Genomic DNA, 18988 nt, shown 5'->3' with positions numbered 1-18988 from the left:
GACTGTTTTATTTATTTTGGGAGGGGGATGAGCAGAGGTTTTTGAGAGCACAGAGTAGAGCACTGGACTTACTGTGAAGTTCCTTTTCTCCAGTGAATGGAGGGTGTCTTCCTCCAATGGGGTGCTGCTCCCACTCGTTCCAATAGGCAGGGCTGTGCAAATTGGACTTGACTTCAACCATCCTGTGGGGCACAGAGCCATCCCCGGTTTTGGGATGTAACACAGAAACAAGCAATGACCTTGGAAATCCTCAAACGCTTCCCGCTAGCAAATTTGAACAGCAGAAGTAACAGGCAAGAGGCAAGACAGAGAACAGGTTCCCAGATCCGAATAGCATAGGTCTGTGAGAGCTGGAGACACCCCCTTGCTTCAAGTCTTCCTAGTAGCAATAAATGAAACCTTCAGGTTAAGCAGGGTACTCATCTATCTGCTGTAAAAAAGGAACTTAGAATGTTGAACTTACATTTCCCTACAGTGGAGAAGGATATCCTCATATGGTATGTTTCAAACCTGTATCCATCCTTCTTTGAAACTATCTCCCAAGGTGAGCTACACGACTGAAGCACTAAAGGCAGCTTTAGAAGAAGCAAAGGCACTCAGCTCATCGCAATGCGTAACACCAATGCTGATGGCTTCCCTGCAAACGTCTAGTAGTGGATTATTGCTACTGAACGCAGCTGAGGTAGCAGCGCTCCTGGTGAACTTCCCCATCCCCCCCAACACAGCAGAAGCAGGTGCTTCTTAAAACAGATAAATGCAGACTCTGATCCACCTCAGCTGTGTAGATCTAGAAACTTTCTTCCCCACAAAGAGTGTCCTTCTAAAGAGTTGAAAGCACATCTATACTACTATCTTAGTGGCCTGGCTCAGAGGTTGTCAATTTGTTTGGACTAGTGGGCATTTTGATTTTTGAAAAGGCTCAGTGGGGGCCAGTCACACCTCACTGTGGGGTGGGTGCCTCGGCATAATATAGAGTACAGTAATAGCTGTTTCCTTCCACACCCATTCCAGACACCCTAATGTGTGCTGTGGGAAGCCACTTCTGTCCTGCTGGTCCTGACTGTGGAGATCACACAATATTGTTTATTAAGGAAATATGGACTCTCGAGGGAGGAAATGGTCTGTAATTTTACTAGCATCATAATAAAACCTTAACTGGTGAATTGTATCCCATAATTATGAATTTGGGCAAGAAACAAGGCACATCAGTGAGAAAATGAACAAGAGTTGACCATGTTACAGATACTAAAAATTAAAAGACATTTCAACAATAATTTCAATATATCTATTTTTAATGGTTGACATCTGTTTCATGCCTGTCAGAAGGTCATGTCACTGCCTCAGTTTTGCAAGATCCTATAAATGTGCTAGGTGTTTTTTGGATGAAGTTTTCAGCTGGAGGCAGAAGCTAGACTACCTTTCTGGACATCATGCTGTCAAGGAGGACAGCGTGAGGGACCCTTCTTATTATTTTGAACTATTCCAGAAGTAAACCTATGGTTGTTCACCCCATTCCCACATCCTTCCTCCTAATCCCCAGCCCCCCTCTTATCCCTATCACTCCTAATCGTGTATCTCCCTTCCTTTCATGATGCTCCTAGCTCACAACCATAAAGTACAGCACACAAGGAAGAACAACCATTTATGCTCTCAGCAGTAGAGAAAAGTTTGCATAAAGCTTCTTAGCTTAGTTTTTTCTGCAGTACCGTCAGGATAGATATAAAAATTGCCACCCAAGGGTTGACAAAATGTGCATATATTGATAAATAATGTAAGGTATGTGCATGCTTAAGAAAAATATCAACTACGTAGTCGAGTTGTGCATGTTGTAGCAAATGCATGTGAGTTGAAGGCTGCTTTATTAAACAGTGGAATTCTACATACATTTACCCAAAAGTAAATCTCACTATCTTCAGTGGGGCTTACGCTCAAGAAACAGATTGCATCCTCAGACTTCTTACGGTATATAATGGCTTCTATTTAGCTCTGAGTTAAATATGTACTTTTCTAAGTATCATATATGCAATCTGAGGTGGGGAAGAGGCAGCATGAACTTCACAGTCCATAACCTGGTTTCCATAATTGAGACAATTTGCATAGTATGGAAATTAGATTGCCTTGATCCCAACCTGGCAGGGGAGAAGGGGATGGTAGTGGGGCTGCACCCAAGGAAAGCCAGGCATCTGTTGTACCATTCTGGGGTCCGATGCTACTTGACCTCCACTTACCTCTTCCTTGCCTGGATGCTCCATAATCCACAGATAGGGTGGTTGTGTGTCTGTCTGCTTGTGATGACAGCCCTGCTCTGCTGAGGCACACCATCCTTCAGGCATCTCTCCCTGGGCTTGGCCTTGAAACAGCTGCACTGCTGAAAAACTTTGTTCCCTGGGCTCTAGTTTCCATGTAGGTTCCTGCTTGCCCCTTTTGGAGGGTTCCTGTAAAACGTCTACTGAGAATGCCAGGATGGAAAACGTAATAGCGGCAGTAGTTTGTGGTCTGTTTAAATGGACTCAGCGACTTTTTAAAACCACCTTTCTTTCCACCCTACCTCTCCAAATGGGAAATAAAGGAGGAAGAGAACAGAAATAGAAAATTTTAAAACTTCAGAGGGGCTCTCCCTTGGAGCTAGGCTGGGCTAGAACTAGAGAAGGCTCTCACATGCTAGCAGCTGTTAAGTCTGATTTCCATGGGGTGAGTGGAAGCAGCAACCCTTTCAAAGATATCCCATCCCCTCCACTGTAATTACTGTGTTCCCGAACACTCCATTTTTTTTATACAAGACAGCAAGGATCTCTCCTTGAGCTTTAGAGAATAGTGTGCAGATAGGCAAGTAGCCCATGGAGCAGAAGGCTCAGAAAGCAGTTAGGCGGGTTTTTCAAATAGTAAGAGAAAAGCTTCCAAGTCCAGGACATCACAAAGTTATAAACAACTCCTCCCCAAAATAATCTTCACTTAACCATGCCTACCGTATTTTCCGCCCTATAGGATGCACCGGCCCATAGGACGCACCTAGTTTTTTGGGGGGGAAATCAAGGAAAAATTTTTTATTTCCCCCCCAGGTTTGCGCAGCCATCCCCAAGCTTAAAGGAGGAGACGGAGCGCTCCGTCTCCCTCTTCTGCCTTCAGGGACAGCCTCTCTAGCCTCTGTGGGGCAGCGGCTTGCCCCGCTGTCCCCTGAGTTTGTGGGGCTGGCGGGGGGGAGAAGCAAGCTTGCTCCCCCCCCCGCCAGCCTCCAGATCAGGTCGGGGAATAGCGGGGTGGCGGCGCTGCACCTCCCCGCTATCCCCCAAGCTTTTGGGCTGCAGGCTGCTGCCCGCAAGCCTTGCGAGCCCGCAGGACCTCCCGCAGGCTTGCAAGACTTGCGGATAGCTTCCTGAAGCCTGGAGAGCGAGAGGGGTTTCCCCTTCATTTTTGGAGGGGGAAAAGTGCGTCCTATAGGGCGAAAAATACGGTAAATCTCTATTTCCTCTTTGCCAACCCTGGCTGTTGCCGGATTCTTAGAAGAGCTGAACTTTGGAAGCTGAATTACAACAAACAGAATACGTGAATATATATTTTCATTTATTCAGTTTCAGGTCATACGGTGGTATATGGAAATCTGGTTTGAAAATACACAAAGTAAAAGACAACAACCAAGTTAAGTTACCACCACAGGATCATAGGAAGTTGTTTTATGCAGATCAAGACCACTGATCCACCTAACTCAGTACTGTCTATACTGATTGGCAGGGTCTGAGACTGTGTACGTTCCCAGCCGCCTACCTAGAGATGTCGGGGATTGAATCTGAAATCTCCTGAAGGCAAAGCAGATGCTCTGCCACTGAGCTGTGGCCTCCCCACCCCCAAATGTGTTGTACTGCCATCAAATAGCTACAAAACAATTTGCAAAAAAAAAGAATGCCGGGAACAGGAACCAAACAAATTTATTAACAAAAAATAGCTATCACAGTGTCATTAGGTCTAATATTTCAAAACCGATATGTTAAACGGATACATTTCAAACCTTAAGGCAGAGGAAAAGCAAATACACTGAGAACATACAGGGATTTTCCTTCAAATGCCAGCTGTACTTGTTGAAAATTAAATTAGAAGGGTTATCAAATTAAAAGGAAACACAGACCCTGATATTTCAAGTAGGAAGCTACACATGCATGAAAAAGCAGACCGGCTGGGGATGGCTCATTGTGCCAGGGTCCAGCTAGTACTGGGCATCTTGCTCCAGCACAAGTGGCTACAGGCTGACCACTTAAGCTTTGTCCTCCTAGTGCAGTTTTGCAAGTGAATTAGAAATATGTAGGAAATGCAGGGCGTTTGGTGAAAGCCATGCAGCCCGGCAGGCAAAATCTAAGCTGCAAAGTGCGGGCAAACAGGGTGAAAGCCTGCAGGTCGTCACTTCAAGAGCTCCAAAGGAGGTTCAGTGTTGTTTCAGGAGGCGGATGAAGGCCTCTTGCACCTTCTGAAGGACACACGAGGTCGGGTCAAATAATGGTGTTTACAGGCGACCAACCACACATATAGGCCTGGTTACCCTCGTCCACTTGGGGGTACATTGTTTATCCTGGCACTGTGGGGGTCAGAACAGCTCACGATTAAATGATTGGCAGACAAATGCTCACTGGGGCTCATTCTAAATTAAAGTCTTTCTCCTAAAAAAAAAATAAAAGTGGCAACAGAAAAGACAACTACTGCTTTCAGACAAGGCAACCCTTTTCCAGATTCCTCTATAATTTTAATCCAAGAAAATAACAAGAGTTTGCACAACTATTATGACTTATTTTTAAAATCATATTATTGGAAAAAGTCAGCCAAGGAGAAGATAATCCACACAACTCAAGTAACGTTAACAAGACCAATTAAACAGAATAGAAACAAAGTAAGTCAGGTTCTTCAAATTAACGTTAGGAAAGAGTTGGGTAGTTTTAGTTTTGACACCTAAAAACATTCAAATGAAGAAGGGAAAAGAATGTGGAGAACGGTTTTGCTCTCAGTGAGCAGAGAAATCTTACATCCAACAATGTTTGTACAGTCTCTTTGTCCCAAGATGAGAGAGAGAGAGACTGTAAAGATATGTGGTTTCGCTGATGCCCTCCTGGTGGGCAATCTGGCCCCTGATCAAGATACTGGCATGGTATGGCACAGCAGAAGGGCCTGAATCCATGTACATCACCTATTACCAATGGAAAGGAGAAGAGAAGCTCACACAAAGGAGCCATCTTCTGCCTGCCACAGGTGCCAGCTCTGGTACTCTACTGAAACCAGCAAAGTGCAGCGTCCTTAAGTGTTGTTCCTTTCTTTGGATTTCTCATTTCTGCTGTCCTAGACAGAAACAAGAGGGGGAAAGAAAGCAGAGACCTGACATTAACATGGCTTAGGGACTGGCATTGCCATGTCTGAACAATTCTACCCCAGGCCAAGAAAGAGCATTAACCCCACCCTTATGCCCGTTCCATCTGTCTCTAGTTTGCCCTTTTATACCGTAAGATTGCTTCTTTCATATGGAAGCTAAAACCATTGATTGGGTTCTAAACTATGGCTAGTGCAGGCCATGGTTTACTGTGGTATCAATGTCTTGCTCACTCCCCAGAACATCTCCTTCTGCCCAAACAGTTCTATTTCCAATGGCTACCCACAAGTCTTCTCACTATTTACACAAACTTATTGTTTGTTGTACCTTATAATGACATGACGTTTTACCGACACACCAGGAGATTAAAATCACTTGGGAGTCGCTAGAAGGTCAATCAGGATCAACTGTCAGATTTCTGAGTGATTCTATGATTCTTTGGCTTTTTTACTCCCAATTGTTTCATGATACCAATTATATTGCAGAAATGAAGAAAGCAGAGAGGGGTACCAAGAGTGCATTATTGTGTCGAGAGACTGTAAACTCTGTTCAGTTTTGGTATTCAGAACAGATTCCTGAGTTCAGAATTATTTTAAGTGTATGTCTTGTGCATCAGGCTCCAATTTGCGGGTTTCACGTCCTACTAAAGAACTAAGTAAACTGGGCAAGCCTGAAATCTGCCCACCCCTGAACTAGACATCCAAGGGGATTTTCTCTAGAAGAGTTATTTAAAGGAAAACAATCTCACTGTCAAAAGTTCCCCTTCAGGGGTCATTCATTCAGGAAGATTATCCTGAGAATAAGCAGCTTTAGGATGTGTATGATTTGAATTAGCCATATTCCCTTGCTGACACTCTTTTCACTGTTCTCACTGTGCCTGACCTGAGCTGTACCATTTCAGATTGCGGGTGGTGCAGCTGACAAGGTGGAATGTTCTTCAATATGAAAAAAAAATATTCCTCCATAACTAGAATGATCAGGGGAAATGGGGTGCTGCTCAGGCTTTCCCTTGGCATACTAGCTGTTTATATGGAGAATGGTTTTGTATGAAAACGCATTGCAACCATCCGCAGTCTGAAGTGGTACCACCCAGTCACAAGATTATTTTGCTCAAGGGAGAGTGAGGCCTGTACAGTTAACTTCACCAGCCAGAAGTTAACTGGCTACTGTTAACACACAAATTTTCCCCAAGTGGGAGGTCCATCACTTGGCTTTTGATAAACACGGGGTCTGTGGTACTTAGCTAATTGGGAACCACTGCTCTAGATCAGCATTTCCTAAAAGAGCAAGGGACACAATGTCTCTCCCACTTGGTACTTTTTTTGATGTACAGTACTTGACACTTGCACTTTAATTATTTTTACAGTTATTTGTTAATTTTTCCAGCATGGGTTTTTTGTGGTGGAGGAGTGATACCAACAGCCTTTTCACTGACCCAGAAACAAAGAGGCAACCAAAAGGAGTTATTTTAAATCAAGTAAATAATGGTGCATTCCCCCCCTCCCCCATCACACAAAAAATGCAACCAGCTTTATTGTGAAGTAACTTCTCATATAGTAAAAGCTGCCATTTAAAAGATGGAATTTTTAGTTTGGGTTTATCAGCAGGAATGTTTATTTTTGTTAAACAGGGTCCCAATGACACCTTGATCTTAACATCTAAGCTCACCTTCAATAGCGTTTAGAAATGTTAACTGGAGCCCTGTTTACAACCTGCAACGAGAATCTAGAGTTTGCAACATATCAGAACAACACAAAAGCAGAGATCCCGCACTTTCACAAACCACTCTTGTGGATCAAGGAGGGTCTTATGAATGGTGAACTCCCTCTCTAGGGATCACAAATGATCACACAGAGTGAATCAGGGGAGGGTAAGTGATACCTCAGGAGGTGGCGGCTTGATAGTGACAGGCTGCGAAGTTCTTCGGGGGGGTGAAGGTTTGGGCTGCACTTGCTGCTGGACTGTGTTATAATAGGTGACCCCTCCATACACCTGAGACTGGGCCTACAAACCAAAATAAAAGGAAACCATTGGGTTGGTCTAAAGCAGACTTCCTCAACCTCGGCCCTCCAGATGTTTTTGGCCTACAACTCCCATGATCCCTAGCTAGCAGGACCAGTGGTCAGGGATGATGGGAACTGCAGTCTCAAAACATCTGGAGGGCCGAGGTTGAGGAAGCCTAGTCTAAAGCGTTTGATAATATTACATATTATATTGTTATAACATCCACAGTATTGTTTATACATCATAGCTGCGCATGCACACGCACGCACGCACACACACACTAATTTAAATACAAAGTACACACACATTAATCAATCACAGAAACACATCTGAAAAAGTTAAAAAGAAACACTGTTTGTCCAATTATAGGAAGCCGATATTTAAGGAAAAAATGAACAGAAAAAGAAGCCCTCCCCCCCCCCCTTTTCATCCAAGCTTGATCTCTGGGCAGGGTACAGTAAATAAACAAAAGCCACAGCATCAACCAACTACAAAACAAGTTGCCTAGTGAGCTTCATAACTGAGAGGGGATCTGAACCCTGATCTCCCCGGTCCTAGTCCGACACTTAACCACTGCACCATGCTGGCTTCCTAGAGTACTTCTGCTATGGGGCAGCTCTACAAATTAAGTAGGTAAATAAATAAATATGGAGAAAGCCAAGAGTCACTTAGAGAAGGATCTTCTCCTTGAAGCTTGAATTCGTTTTATTCTGGATTGTTTTATTTGATGTGTCGTAAACCACTTCCGAGATTTTTTTTTTCTTTAAAATATAAAGCGGTATAGAAATGAAATGAAATGAAATAAATAAATAATACTCACTGCAAAGAAAGTTGCCTAGACATTCCGCTCTGGCAACTGTAATCTAGGTTTAAGGTGCCATTTGTCAATTAGATTATATATCTGAGTTTCTAACGCTGGATGGGGGTTATTCAGCTCTTTTTTTGGGGGGGTGAGGGTTGTTCTTGTTATTATGCATTATGTATCTTGTATGCTTGTGTTGTGAACCACCCTTAGATCTACTGATGAAGGGCAGTATATAAATTTAATAGATAAACAGGTAAGTTATAAATGCCCAGACTTTTAGGCCAATGCCAAAGGAAACACGGAACAGCAACATCATGTTCTGTGGCTATTAGACTTGTTTGGTCTTGCCTCCACAGCATGAAATCTGTTCTATCAAAGATACTTTCGCATTTGCTCAGCTTGGATTAGCTGCCTCTTACAACGCAATTACTAGCAAGAGGAATACCCAGAAGTACCCAGTGTGCATCTGCTACAACAGTGAGCAGCAGTCAGTGTACCATGTGCTGCATACACTTCTCGCTTTGCCTGAGCCCTAATGACAGGACAAAAGCCTGCTCAGATAGGAGGGGAGCCTGTGCCCAGCAATGCTTTGTTTCTCTGCCACCTGCCGCTTTGGATCTCGGTGTTTAAAGACTTAAAGCCCAGATGAGAACAAACTTACTTGAGCATTGGAATACAGATGGGGAGGTGGCGGCGGCGGAAGTGGTCCTGGAGGGTAGGGGTAACTGGGATTGCCAAAATTCATCACTCCAGGGGGAGGGGAGAAGTAGGTCGGTGCTAGCAGTTGTTGCGGTGGGGGAGGCGGCGGCTGCTGTCCCGGCGACATGGAGACAGGAGGAGGATATAAACCAGGGTTGGTCAAAGGTGCTGGTGTCTGGTGTGGATGTAACCCTGGCAGAGAAAGAAGAGAAGAAGAGTCATCGACAGTTGCTTCTGAAATCAAGAACGCAATGAAGCGGATTACAATCTGCTCCATTAAGTGAAACGTTTTGCTGGAAGGATTCATGTGCCCATCCGATGGCACAGACAAGTCCTCTGCAGCATCTCTGTGCAATGCCCCTGTGCTGTGCTTGTGAGGATTGATCCTGGAGGGTAAAATCCCTGTGATTTGCAGATGGTCAGAAAATCCCCCCTTTTAAATCCAATTAAGCTCAAATGTTCTCTCCTTCATTTTGTTTTTCCTACCCAGAAGGAAATGGCAGCCGTGGGAAGATAAAAAGGAAGGATTCAAATAATTATGCCAGCCGTGAGAAGAGTCTTGCAGAATAAACCTTCTCTCTTGCCTAAGACAGGATATGAAGTGGGCAAGGCTTCCCCCACAGCAGCAAGAAGTAAAAAAAAGCATCGTCTCCAGAATCTGATGGGAACAAGTACCTGATTCAGAATGCCCTCCTCTTCCAAAAAGTGAATCAGTAATCTTCTAATATAATTTCTTAGCTCTTTTGAGTATAGATATGGCCGTAACAAATCTGTGGCAAATCTGAGGCAGGTCTGTTTTTTGGACCCCTGATAATGGCAGGAGGGGAAGCGCCAGACCATCCCTGGAGGATCCATCCCCCACTCCCAATAAGCAGCAGCTCATTATGACCCAAGAGTTCTGGGTGGGGTGTGATTTAAAAAAATTACTGGGCTGACATGAATGATTTTGGGGCTATGGAGGGGAAGTGCTGGCATGGAACTTTTCTTTCATCTGTTGGTTAGTGGGTAGGAGCACTGTTTTGTTCGTTGTTAGTGTGCTGCCAATATTTTCTATCACAGGGGACTGGTTTTCTGTTTCTTTCCCCAATACAGGATGTTGTATGGAAAAAAATAATATTATACGGTCCTCCCCCCCTCCCGATGGCATAATGTGTTTATTTATTTCTTTCCCAATGTAAATCACTTGAAGATGCTTTGGGTGACAACTAACAAGTTTATGACACCTGCCCACCTGCCCCCCATCGTATCTGCACAGAAGGATCAGCAAAACAATCTCTCCATCCCATCACTGCATTAGCTAAACCTAATTTAGATTTTTGTCTTCTGACACACATCTGCAACAGGGTTTCAAATGCAGCAGAGTGGCACAGATGGAATCCAAAGCTTCAGCGTGGTGCCAATTTTTTTCACGGAACAGAGAAGGCTTTGTACCAAGGATGCCATTTGGTACTATAAAGCAACGAGTGAGGGGGAGAGAAGAGGGAAACAGTTTTGATCCAATATTCCAGGTTTTAGGCTTAAGGTAACAATCAACCCTATATGATTGCTCCATTATCTTTTCTCCCCATTTCTGCCTCACAGAGCTCATACGGGCTTGCGCTGGAGAGAAATTCCTGGGCAGGAGGAGATGCGAGAAGCAATTCCCTACCTGGATGGGGGAGATGCATTTCTGGCTGAACAATCACCCCTTGGGGAGGCAGCGGGGCAGGATTCTCGCTGTGAGTGTAGATCGGTCCCTGGAACTGTACTGTAATGATAAACCATCAACTACGACCTTTATTCCATACACATTGGTAGTTTAACAGTAAACACAATGGGATCCCAGTAAAAAGAAGCCGGTTTCCATGAGGGCAGGGGGAAGAACATGTGAAATCATACAAAGAACTGTTTAGCCACATCAGCTTTTAGAGATGGTTCAGGGGTGAATAAGGAGGTGCTCCTTATTAATGGAAGTGGTGTCTGCACAAAAGTAAAATGGAAATTTCCTATTTGGACTGGGGAGACTCAGCTTCAGGTTCCCCTCATCCAGGAATTTTTAAAGTGCTTTGTTATTTTCATGCTGATTAATTAGTAATTCATATTTCCGTGTTATTCTGGTACAAATTAATCCACTTTTACTTGAGGGAGCACTTACAACACTGTAGATGGAAGGCTGAATAAATCATCTGTAACCCACTCGAGTTTTATAGTAATACAAAACACAGGGAACCCAGAGATTTTTAAGCAGCAGCATGCACTCACGTGTGTCATAGTAGTGCCCTTCCATTATGCTTATGTGCACAGGTGGAGCAGGCTCTGGGACAGGCCTCTGACGCTGCGATGAGTAACGCTTTGCACGGCCTGCCTGAACACCCTGAAAAAGCACAAGAGTAGTCACAGTTCATATAAGAATGTCACAATGAAACACCCTGCTCCTGCCCATGCAAACTGGGATGTTCCCATTTTTAAGGCCTTTAAGTTCAGAACTTATCTCTCCTTAAAGAGAAACCTCTTCAGAATCCTGAGAATCGAAGCTCACTTTAGGCGTCTAGTCCTCAGAGTTAAATGAAAAGCAGCAGCTAACCGGGTACTTTACCACTTACATCTTACTCTGCCAATTCCTAGAGGTACTGGGTGGTGCTCAACACCTTTTCTGCTTTCGGCCCTTTCCCTTTATGGCAACAGCCTATCCCCCATTTCTCTGTAAAAAATACCCAATCAGTTCAAATTCAACCCACTACAAGGGCTCAGCCAGACTCAAGTTATGTAACTTCCCCCAAATGCTGCAGGGACTTTCTACAGAGAATTCTAGGTCCTCAGCCTATCCTCTGGTAGCCAGTCAGACCCACCACTTGAAAAGCAGGAAAAAGACACAGGACTTTACCATCTCCTCCATCCTGTTGAACTGAGGGGGTGGGGCTGCTCCAATGTGCATCTGGTTAGGAATACCTATTGGGAAGGGAGTAAAAGGAAAAACAGCAACAAGACTGATTACTACTTTACACTTAACATTAGAAAGAAACCAGGAAGAGGCAGCAGGTTAAGGAGGATCCTGAGGAAAGATGAAAATGAAAACAGATATTACTTCCTAAGATGCAGAGAGAGCCGGAAGATGTGCATGCAACTTATTGTCTCTAATACTGTACGTCAGGAAGCAACATCAGCTGGGTATATTCCATGTACCTACAGATTTCACTCGCAACACCAGTACTGTCACATCCTGCAAACCTCAGCTTCTTTTAAAACAGAGAATAAGCCTTCATGACAGAAAACAAGTTTTAAAAATATGTAACAGTACCTGCAGATAGTCTTCCTGTCTTGCAATCTATTCCCCTAGCTTATTCTCCCGCACCTCACTCTGAAGTCAAGGCGGGCCCTTTCACTCCTCCAAGCAGAATTCACAGGAGATGAGTTAAGACTTGAGATAAGTCTGTTCATAATCACTGCAGATAATTACAAAACTTGTATGTTTCTGTAAACCAACACTGCACTTTATTGGTTCCAGTCTGATATTATTTGTTGCAAGTGTTTTGATAGCTTTTGTGGTTATCTACAGTTTATTGCACTATTTAGAATCCTTATAATACAAGTGCAATAGGAATGAACATTGAAGAGATTCAGCTGTCATGCCTGAGTAGAGTAAGATCATGCCTGTGCTAGTCAATTTTGAGGAAGTGTGCATGGAGCAGCTGTGGCTGCTATTGTGTATAGGCAACCTGCTCAGGTAATCTGTTTTACTCTGAGCATTCCAAGGTACATTAAATAAGAAAAAGGAGTGCTGGAAAGCACTCAAATGAAATCTGGCATGATAATATTTGGATAGACAGAAGCATGTCTAGACCTATTCAAAATCTGCCCTACAGAAACCCACGAATCCCCACAAAGAATGACCAAATTCTGCAGATAAAGTAAATATTTCTATTTCCAAGGACAAGCTCTTGTGCATGCTCTCTCATCTCCTGACTCTTTGATGAATTCATGAACTAAATATTACATCTGAAGTGGCATTAAGTGACATGAAAATTATATTTGTGTAAGTTGGTATACAAGTCAGAAAGTGGCAAGTACCCACGTGTGAGCAGGGCTGGTTGCCATGTTTTCCAATGGGTGCAGGAAGGAGAGGAGAGGGAAGAGGGAGAGAGAAAAACGTGGTAGAGGGAAAGTCCAAAGAGCACAAAATTTCAGCATGTGTAAGGTCACTATGTCACCTATGACTCATTACGGCCGCAGATCTAGAAGACTTCATGGCTTGACTGCATTGCAAAGCGGAATAACCAATGCAGTCAGCTCCTAATACTCTAACCTTTTGTACTAATAATGAAAAATATTTATTTGATACCAAATAATGCCAGAGGAAATGTTCAGATGTGCAATAAGGTCCAGAAGGAAATGGAAGTTCAGGTGCCATTTTTTATAAAAGAAGGGATGGCCAAGTGGCAGGCCTATATGTCTCTTCAAATGAACTGTATCTGGTCCCTCGTAACCATACTACAAATCTTTGAATGAAGTAGATTTGGGGCTACGTTACAGAACACAAGGGCTCATAACAGGATGTCCACATTGGTAGATGGCACCAACTGCTGCAGAACCTACCACCTCTGCCTCAACGAGAAGTTTATTTTCTTACACTTATATCCCACTTTTCTTCTGCCATGGAATCCAAGGTGGTGTACATGCATTTCCCAGCTGGTCACCCCTTTGAGCACTGGTCAGAGACCTCCTTAGTTCCAACCAACCTCATATGCTATCACAGCGGACCCTGGGTTGAGTTGGCTGAGCCTACAGTGGGTACTTCCCTACTTAGGCCAACATCCTGTGAACCCCAGCTTTTCTTCTTTTCTATTCAACAGTGCATTAAAGAGCACTTCACATACAACGGAGCTGTACAGAGTCCCTATGGCGGCTCATATACTTCTCTCCTCATCAAGACAATGCAGAGTCTGATGGAAAACTATCTCTGTGTGTTTAAAAGCAAACTTTGCAGCCTTCATAGTTAAAAAAAGTTGAATTTTGAAAGCGTAGGCAGTGTTCACCAACTGCAAGCATGATGTGTAAACACTGGAGGTTTGGCATATGAAGTCCTCACCAGTCCGAACCCTACAGAACTGTGAAACTGCTTTTTCTTCTTTATCTTAATGTGATTTCTCAGAATAACTGAAGGATATTATTTCCAGGACAAATCAGCACAGAAAGAGAAGCTTTCGCAGAACAGTCATGGAACTCCTGCATCCTCTTAGACCTTCAGTTTAGGCAAATACTTAGTGGCTAAAAATGAACAGTTGGGATTTAAGTTATGTTTGAAATTTTTTAATGATGTTGGGACTTCTGCCAGTGAGTGGATATGTCCCAATGTCACAGAGATGCAATAAGAGCTTTTGGTTATTGCTGATCTCTGATCCTAAAAGACTCTGCTTACCATAGATTGAGCTGCTCAGATCCTAAAGAAAAGCATCTAGACAAATAGGGGTGGACAGAAGCAACTTGGACTTAGGAAAACAAGAGCCAGGGCCTTAAGAAGGCAGCAAACTAAGGGAAGCAAGGAAGGTGAACATAAGTAGAAAGTGAAGACTGGGCGAAGAAGGCGAGGTTTAGGAGGAGGACAAAGTAAAATGTTGAGGCAGGGCAGGGAAGAAAACAAAATTCTAGGAAATAAAGAGAACAGCAAAGGAACCACATAGCAGTTTGAAATAACCACATACATATTTGGCTAGAGTGATGTTTTATCTTTTTTAGGATGAGTCAGAACTTAGATTTACTGTTCTTTCTAAACTGCTCTAGGAGGGTGGATTATAAACATATCAAGTAAATAAAGCTAGTTCCCCTCTGCTTCAGTTCATCAGCCAGCCACTTACCCTGAGGTTGTATGAACTGGGGCTGCCCTGGGCTCCAGTTCTGTTCTGTTATATTTAACTGGGTTATGTCTTGCTCGAGCCCATCTAGGCTGGCTTCAACGGGCACCTCCCAGTTACCAGTCTTTGCTGGCGAAGGGGATGGTATAACCTCAGTAGTTTTCAGGGGTGCAGGAGTCAACCCCAATGGAAGCGGGACTTCCTCGGCCAACTTCCCCGTCTCGCCTGCTTTGGTCCGAGTCCTCCTTGCCCGGGAGTAGGACTTCTTCTCCACTGGCCTATCTGGTGGTGGCTGCAGAACATCTGCAGGAGCTGCTGGGCTTTCCGAAACCACTTCTTCCTTTTTAACAGGGCTGCTGCGAATGTGCGGAATCTCTACTTCAGGAGAAGGCTCCCGTGGTGGGAGGGGCTCCAAACGCCTGGAACGGTAATTGCTCTCGTGCTTTGACTGCTCACTGAAGCGAGGCGCGTGCTGGCTGTTCACATCCACAGCCCGGTAGCATGGACGGGTCTCTTTGTAGCCACCGGGTCTTGGGAAAGTCCTCGGTGGGGGCATCCGTCCTGTCCCTGCGGAGTTCCTATTGATGAATGTCCTGGGCGGCACGGGAGTACTTTCTAGGCTCTGGTGTCGTGGCGGCTTACTAGGCCGTTCATTGGCCCAATCTGGCTCTCTCTGTGGTGGACTCCCAAATCTGAATGGAGGTAAGATGCTACAGGTCAGAAGCACATTCCTCAAGCTATTCAGGGCACAGAACTGAGTTCCACATCATTAATGTTCCTGCACCACCACACCATGCCCCCCCCCCCGGTCCGGTACTATAATACAACAAGTACATACACTTGTCTTTGTTACCTCACCTTGGTTTGCGCACTCTCCTGGGCTTGATGTCATCAGGGTTGTGTGTTGAGCGGATATCATACCCATAAAGAGCAATCAGCTCCTGCCTTGTTTTCGGTGCCTGCTCGTCTTCCCGGAACTTGTCATGCTCCCACCGTCCCTCATCTTTCCACAGCTTGCGCTGGCGGCCCTTAGGCCTTGCGTGACAAGAGGGAAAGAATCAGTGAGGCTTTAATGTTTATATTTATAGAAAGCAGCTCTATCCCTTCTTTCTAGCAACACAGGACCTCAGAAGGGGTCCAAAACCATAGATTTTAAAATGTACTGCAATAGATGTTGAGATCTAATTTATGTTCCTATTCCTACTTTTGTTGCCAGGTTTGAAATTGAATTATCTTTGTATTATTGTATTGGCTTGTTGGAGAATGCATTTGTTATGGTCTTTGGTAGGAACAAGAAAATGTACTGATCTTAATACAGTGGAATACAAATAAAAACTAAAACCAGAGTCATATAAACGCACCAAGTGTAGGGAGAAAACTCAAATCAGGCAAAATTCTGACAAAACAGAAAGGTCTTCATTTAGCTAAAACGCCACTAAAATAAAAGTCAACTGGGCATCAAGGGAGGGAATATCAAAACCAGGGCACCCCAACCAATAAAGTCTGTCCCAGGAGAAACATGGGACTCAGAAGAAACAGTCAAATGACTATGTAAAGCAAATAATGCTTCCTGAGGGTCTACGCGCCAGTAGATGGCTGCTCAAAGCCACTCAAGGTTCTTGTAACCGCAACATTAAGAAATGGTCCCACATTGGCGATAGCACATAGTTTTTTAAAAAAAGTTTTCTGTATTAGCTTGTATTATTTTCTCTGTGAGCAGTCATTCTTTCAACTTTCTAACCCTTCCTGACCAAGAGCACCCCTTGCTCTGCGAACCCACCTCGCTTCACTCGCTGCCCACATCACCTACCGAACTTCCTCTTCCTGAGTTTGCCCACGAAGGTCATGCTCAAAGAAAAGACCTTTGCGAGGTATATATGCAGGGTTCTTCCGGTCCTCGTCATCATCCAGGTGCTTAGGAAGCTTTTTGCCCACCTTGTTCTCAATTGGTTCAGTGCTTTCCTACAAGAAAAAAGAAAGCAAGCGCCTCTTGGTCTTCTGCCTACACAGAAACCCACCAGAAGTGTTCCAGAACCCATCCTCTTCATCCAATGTTTTGGTCAAATGTTATCACAGAAGATAAAACTGCTAACAAATATAGAACAGCTGTCTGAAAATAAAGATAGTATTCCCCATAGGACAACTCTCCAAAAACCATGCAAGTACTCCGGAATAAAGGAAAAGAAACCTATATTACCTAACTGATAAAGCAAAACCAGTAAATAAGAAAATGTTCTTCAAAGTGCTGAGTGGGATTCAACTAACAAGCCCTGCTGGCCGAAGCCTGTGGTTTCCACTAGCACAGCATGACTTCCTCCCCTCCCTGTGCTGCAGATTAGGCAAGCAGAAGGGCCTGCATGGACAGCAATCCACTTAGCATGATGCTGAGAAGTGTGAACAAGTGCATTTATGGTGAAGTAGACTCAACATCTGGAGTATACACTTACACACTTAGTATACACCTATACACTTAGAGAGAGACTTTTCAACAGCACTTTTTCTTTGTGTATGAATATTAAGAGAGAATTGTTGCAAGATACTGTTCCCTTAATGGCAAGAAAAGTAAGAATTGTATGTTGAACTGCTGAAAATGTGAGAGAAGATTTCTATCATTTGCAATGAAATTGTTTGCCAGCTGAAAAATGTTGGGAAAAGATTAATATATACACACACACACACACACACACATATATATATAGATATAGATATAGATATAGATATAAAATGGAGAAATTTTCAGGATATAAAGTACAACTAGATCCGCTGCTATTTCTCCTAAGTGATGTCACTATTGGAATACTGAAAAAAGAAAGAAAAAAGAAAAAGGACAATGTCCAATGTTAGCTAAATTCAGAACAGACCTAATGAAGACTTTAGTTAAGTCATTTGTTTCAATGGGTCTACTCCAGGTATGATTCAGTCAGGTATCATTATGTATGTACTGATTTGTTATACGTTAGAAATATCAGCTGTACAGAACACTGGATGATTATGACAACACCAATGGCTAGAGACTGTGTAGAAAGAATGTAGGAACGTGTTCTAGTGGTGAAAATAACTAACTGCATTTGTTGTGTAAGTGGGAAAAAGGCAAAGCAGTTTAAAATTTGATGCCTTTATTGATTTCCCTAACACTAGCCTATTACACAAAAATGCAGGAAGCTTCTTTTAGAACGTTATGAAACGAAGTATTTTTTTCTTGAAAAGTAAATACAAAGCCACCTTTTCGTTTAAATGGTTAGTACCTATACTCAGCATTTAGTAAGACTTACCTGGCCATCCCCACTCTGCCTCTCGCCTGCCACAGTGCCTTTCGATTCTGGTTTTTCATCCCCTTTGTCTGATTTTCTTGTCAGCTCATTAGTTTCATTACTCTCCCGCTTCAGGTCCACTTTGGATGTTTCCTCCTCACTGTATTCCCCCTCCTCAGCCTGAAACAAACATCCAATGTGATTCAATTGGTGCAGGTGCCTAGCAATTTAAAGAATTTTTCTTTTTTTACACAAAAATCTTTTCCTCCAGGACACTGTTTTGTCTGAACAGGCTTATAGGCTTATACAAACTGTTTTGCTCTGCAAGTCAATCTATTAGTAAACACAATCTATGGTTTAATTTGAAGAGTTTTCACAGCACTCCTTCTCTGCTCCTGCTAAAGTGGCAGGAAACAAGCCAAATTCCATCTTGTTGTGATGTCTGAACATGGGCTTGTGGTTTGTTTAAAGAGAAATGAACCATGAGCAATAGCCAACATTTGTTGTTGGCTTACTGCTCGTAGTTTGGGAGAAACAAACCACAAACCCAAGTTCAGTTGCCATGACAAAGCCAGACTTTGGCTTGTTTCCAGCAGTTCAGGAATAAGGGAGGAGCACAATAAGAACTTTTCAGTTCTGTGTTCCTCACGCTCACACAAAACCACAGTTTGTTTATAACTATGGTTTAATGTAAGTGAACCACCATTTGGAACCTGATGGCTTCCCCAACACCAGCAGAAGATAAACAGGCATCCAAGGCACGTGCTTCTAGGTCTAATACCCCCAAAGTAAGCTTTGAATACAGAGGATAGATAACATATAATAAATTTCAAAACACAGAAGTTGGACTGCTTTTCCATGGTAAAGGAGATAACAATTACACATTCCAATTCATCCAAAGGTCCAGATTCCTGAAGGTTCCTTTTCTAAATAAAAGTTCATTGGCATGTTAATACTGTACACCAGAAAAATAGCAACAGACATATTTGAAATTGTCAGTAAAAATGTAACTCACCTCTGAGTCGTCAGCACTTTCATAGTCAGAAAGAACAGCTAA

The 18988-nt window shown here is 43.4% G+C and overlaps 2 protein-coding genes across 4 annotated transcripts in view; both read right to left on the bottom strand.

The window, feature by feature from the left end:
• Positions 1-3905: 3905 nt before the first annotated feature.
• Positions 3906-18988, bottom strand: part of CASC3 (CASC3 exon junction complex subunit) — a 19390-nt gene continuing 4307 nt past the window's right edge. Inside the window, exons 3-14 of one of the 3 annotated variants that reach the window (XM_081837844.1) lie at positions 18947-18984; positions 17953-18111; positions 16491-16642; positions 15539-15715; positions 14684-15372; positions 11716-11780; positions 11094-11205; positions 10501-10599; positions 8815-9044; positions 7226-7348; positions 7013-7069; positions 3906-5316 (exon numbers count right to left, since the gene is read on the bottom strand). In XM_081837844.1, the coding sequence (XP_081693970.1) occupies positions 7034-7069; positions 7226-7348; positions 8815-9044; positions 10501-10599; positions 11094-11205; positions 11716-11780; positions 14684-15372; positions 15539-15715; positions 16491-16642; positions 17953-18111; positions 18947-18984 (1880 nt within the window). In that variant the 3' untranslated portion in view covers positions 3906-5316; positions 7013-7033. The remainder of the gene's footprint in view (positions 5317-7012; positions 7070-7225; positions 7349-8814; positions 9045-10500; positions 10600-11093; positions 11206-11715; positions 11781-14683; positions 15373-15538; positions 15716-16490; positions 16643-17952; positions 18112-18946; positions 18985-18988) is intronic. The other 2 variants (XM_081837842.1, XM_081837843.1) reach the window with 2 other exon arrangements.
• MSL1 (MSL complex subunit 1) overlaps positions 17963-18988 on the bottom strand; it is a 25638-nt gene continuing 24612 nt past the window's right edge. Inside the window, exons 10-11 of the transcript XR_014150694.1 lie at positions 18947-18984; positions 17963-18111 (exon numbers count right to left, since the gene is read on the bottom strand). The gene's annotated coding sequence lies outside the window, so the exon portion shown is untranslated. The remainder of the gene's footprint in view (positions 18112-18946; positions 18985-18988) is intronic.

Source organism: Podarcis erhardii (genome assembly GCF_964252035.2).
Source record: "Podarcis erhardii genome assembly, chromosome: 13".
NCBI lineage: Eukaryota > Metazoa > Chordata > Lepidosauria > Squamata > Lacertidae > Podarcis > Podarcis erhardii.
The sequence above is the reverse complement of the archived record's forward strand: the minus strand, read 5'-3'. Positions and strand labels throughout refer to the sequence as shown.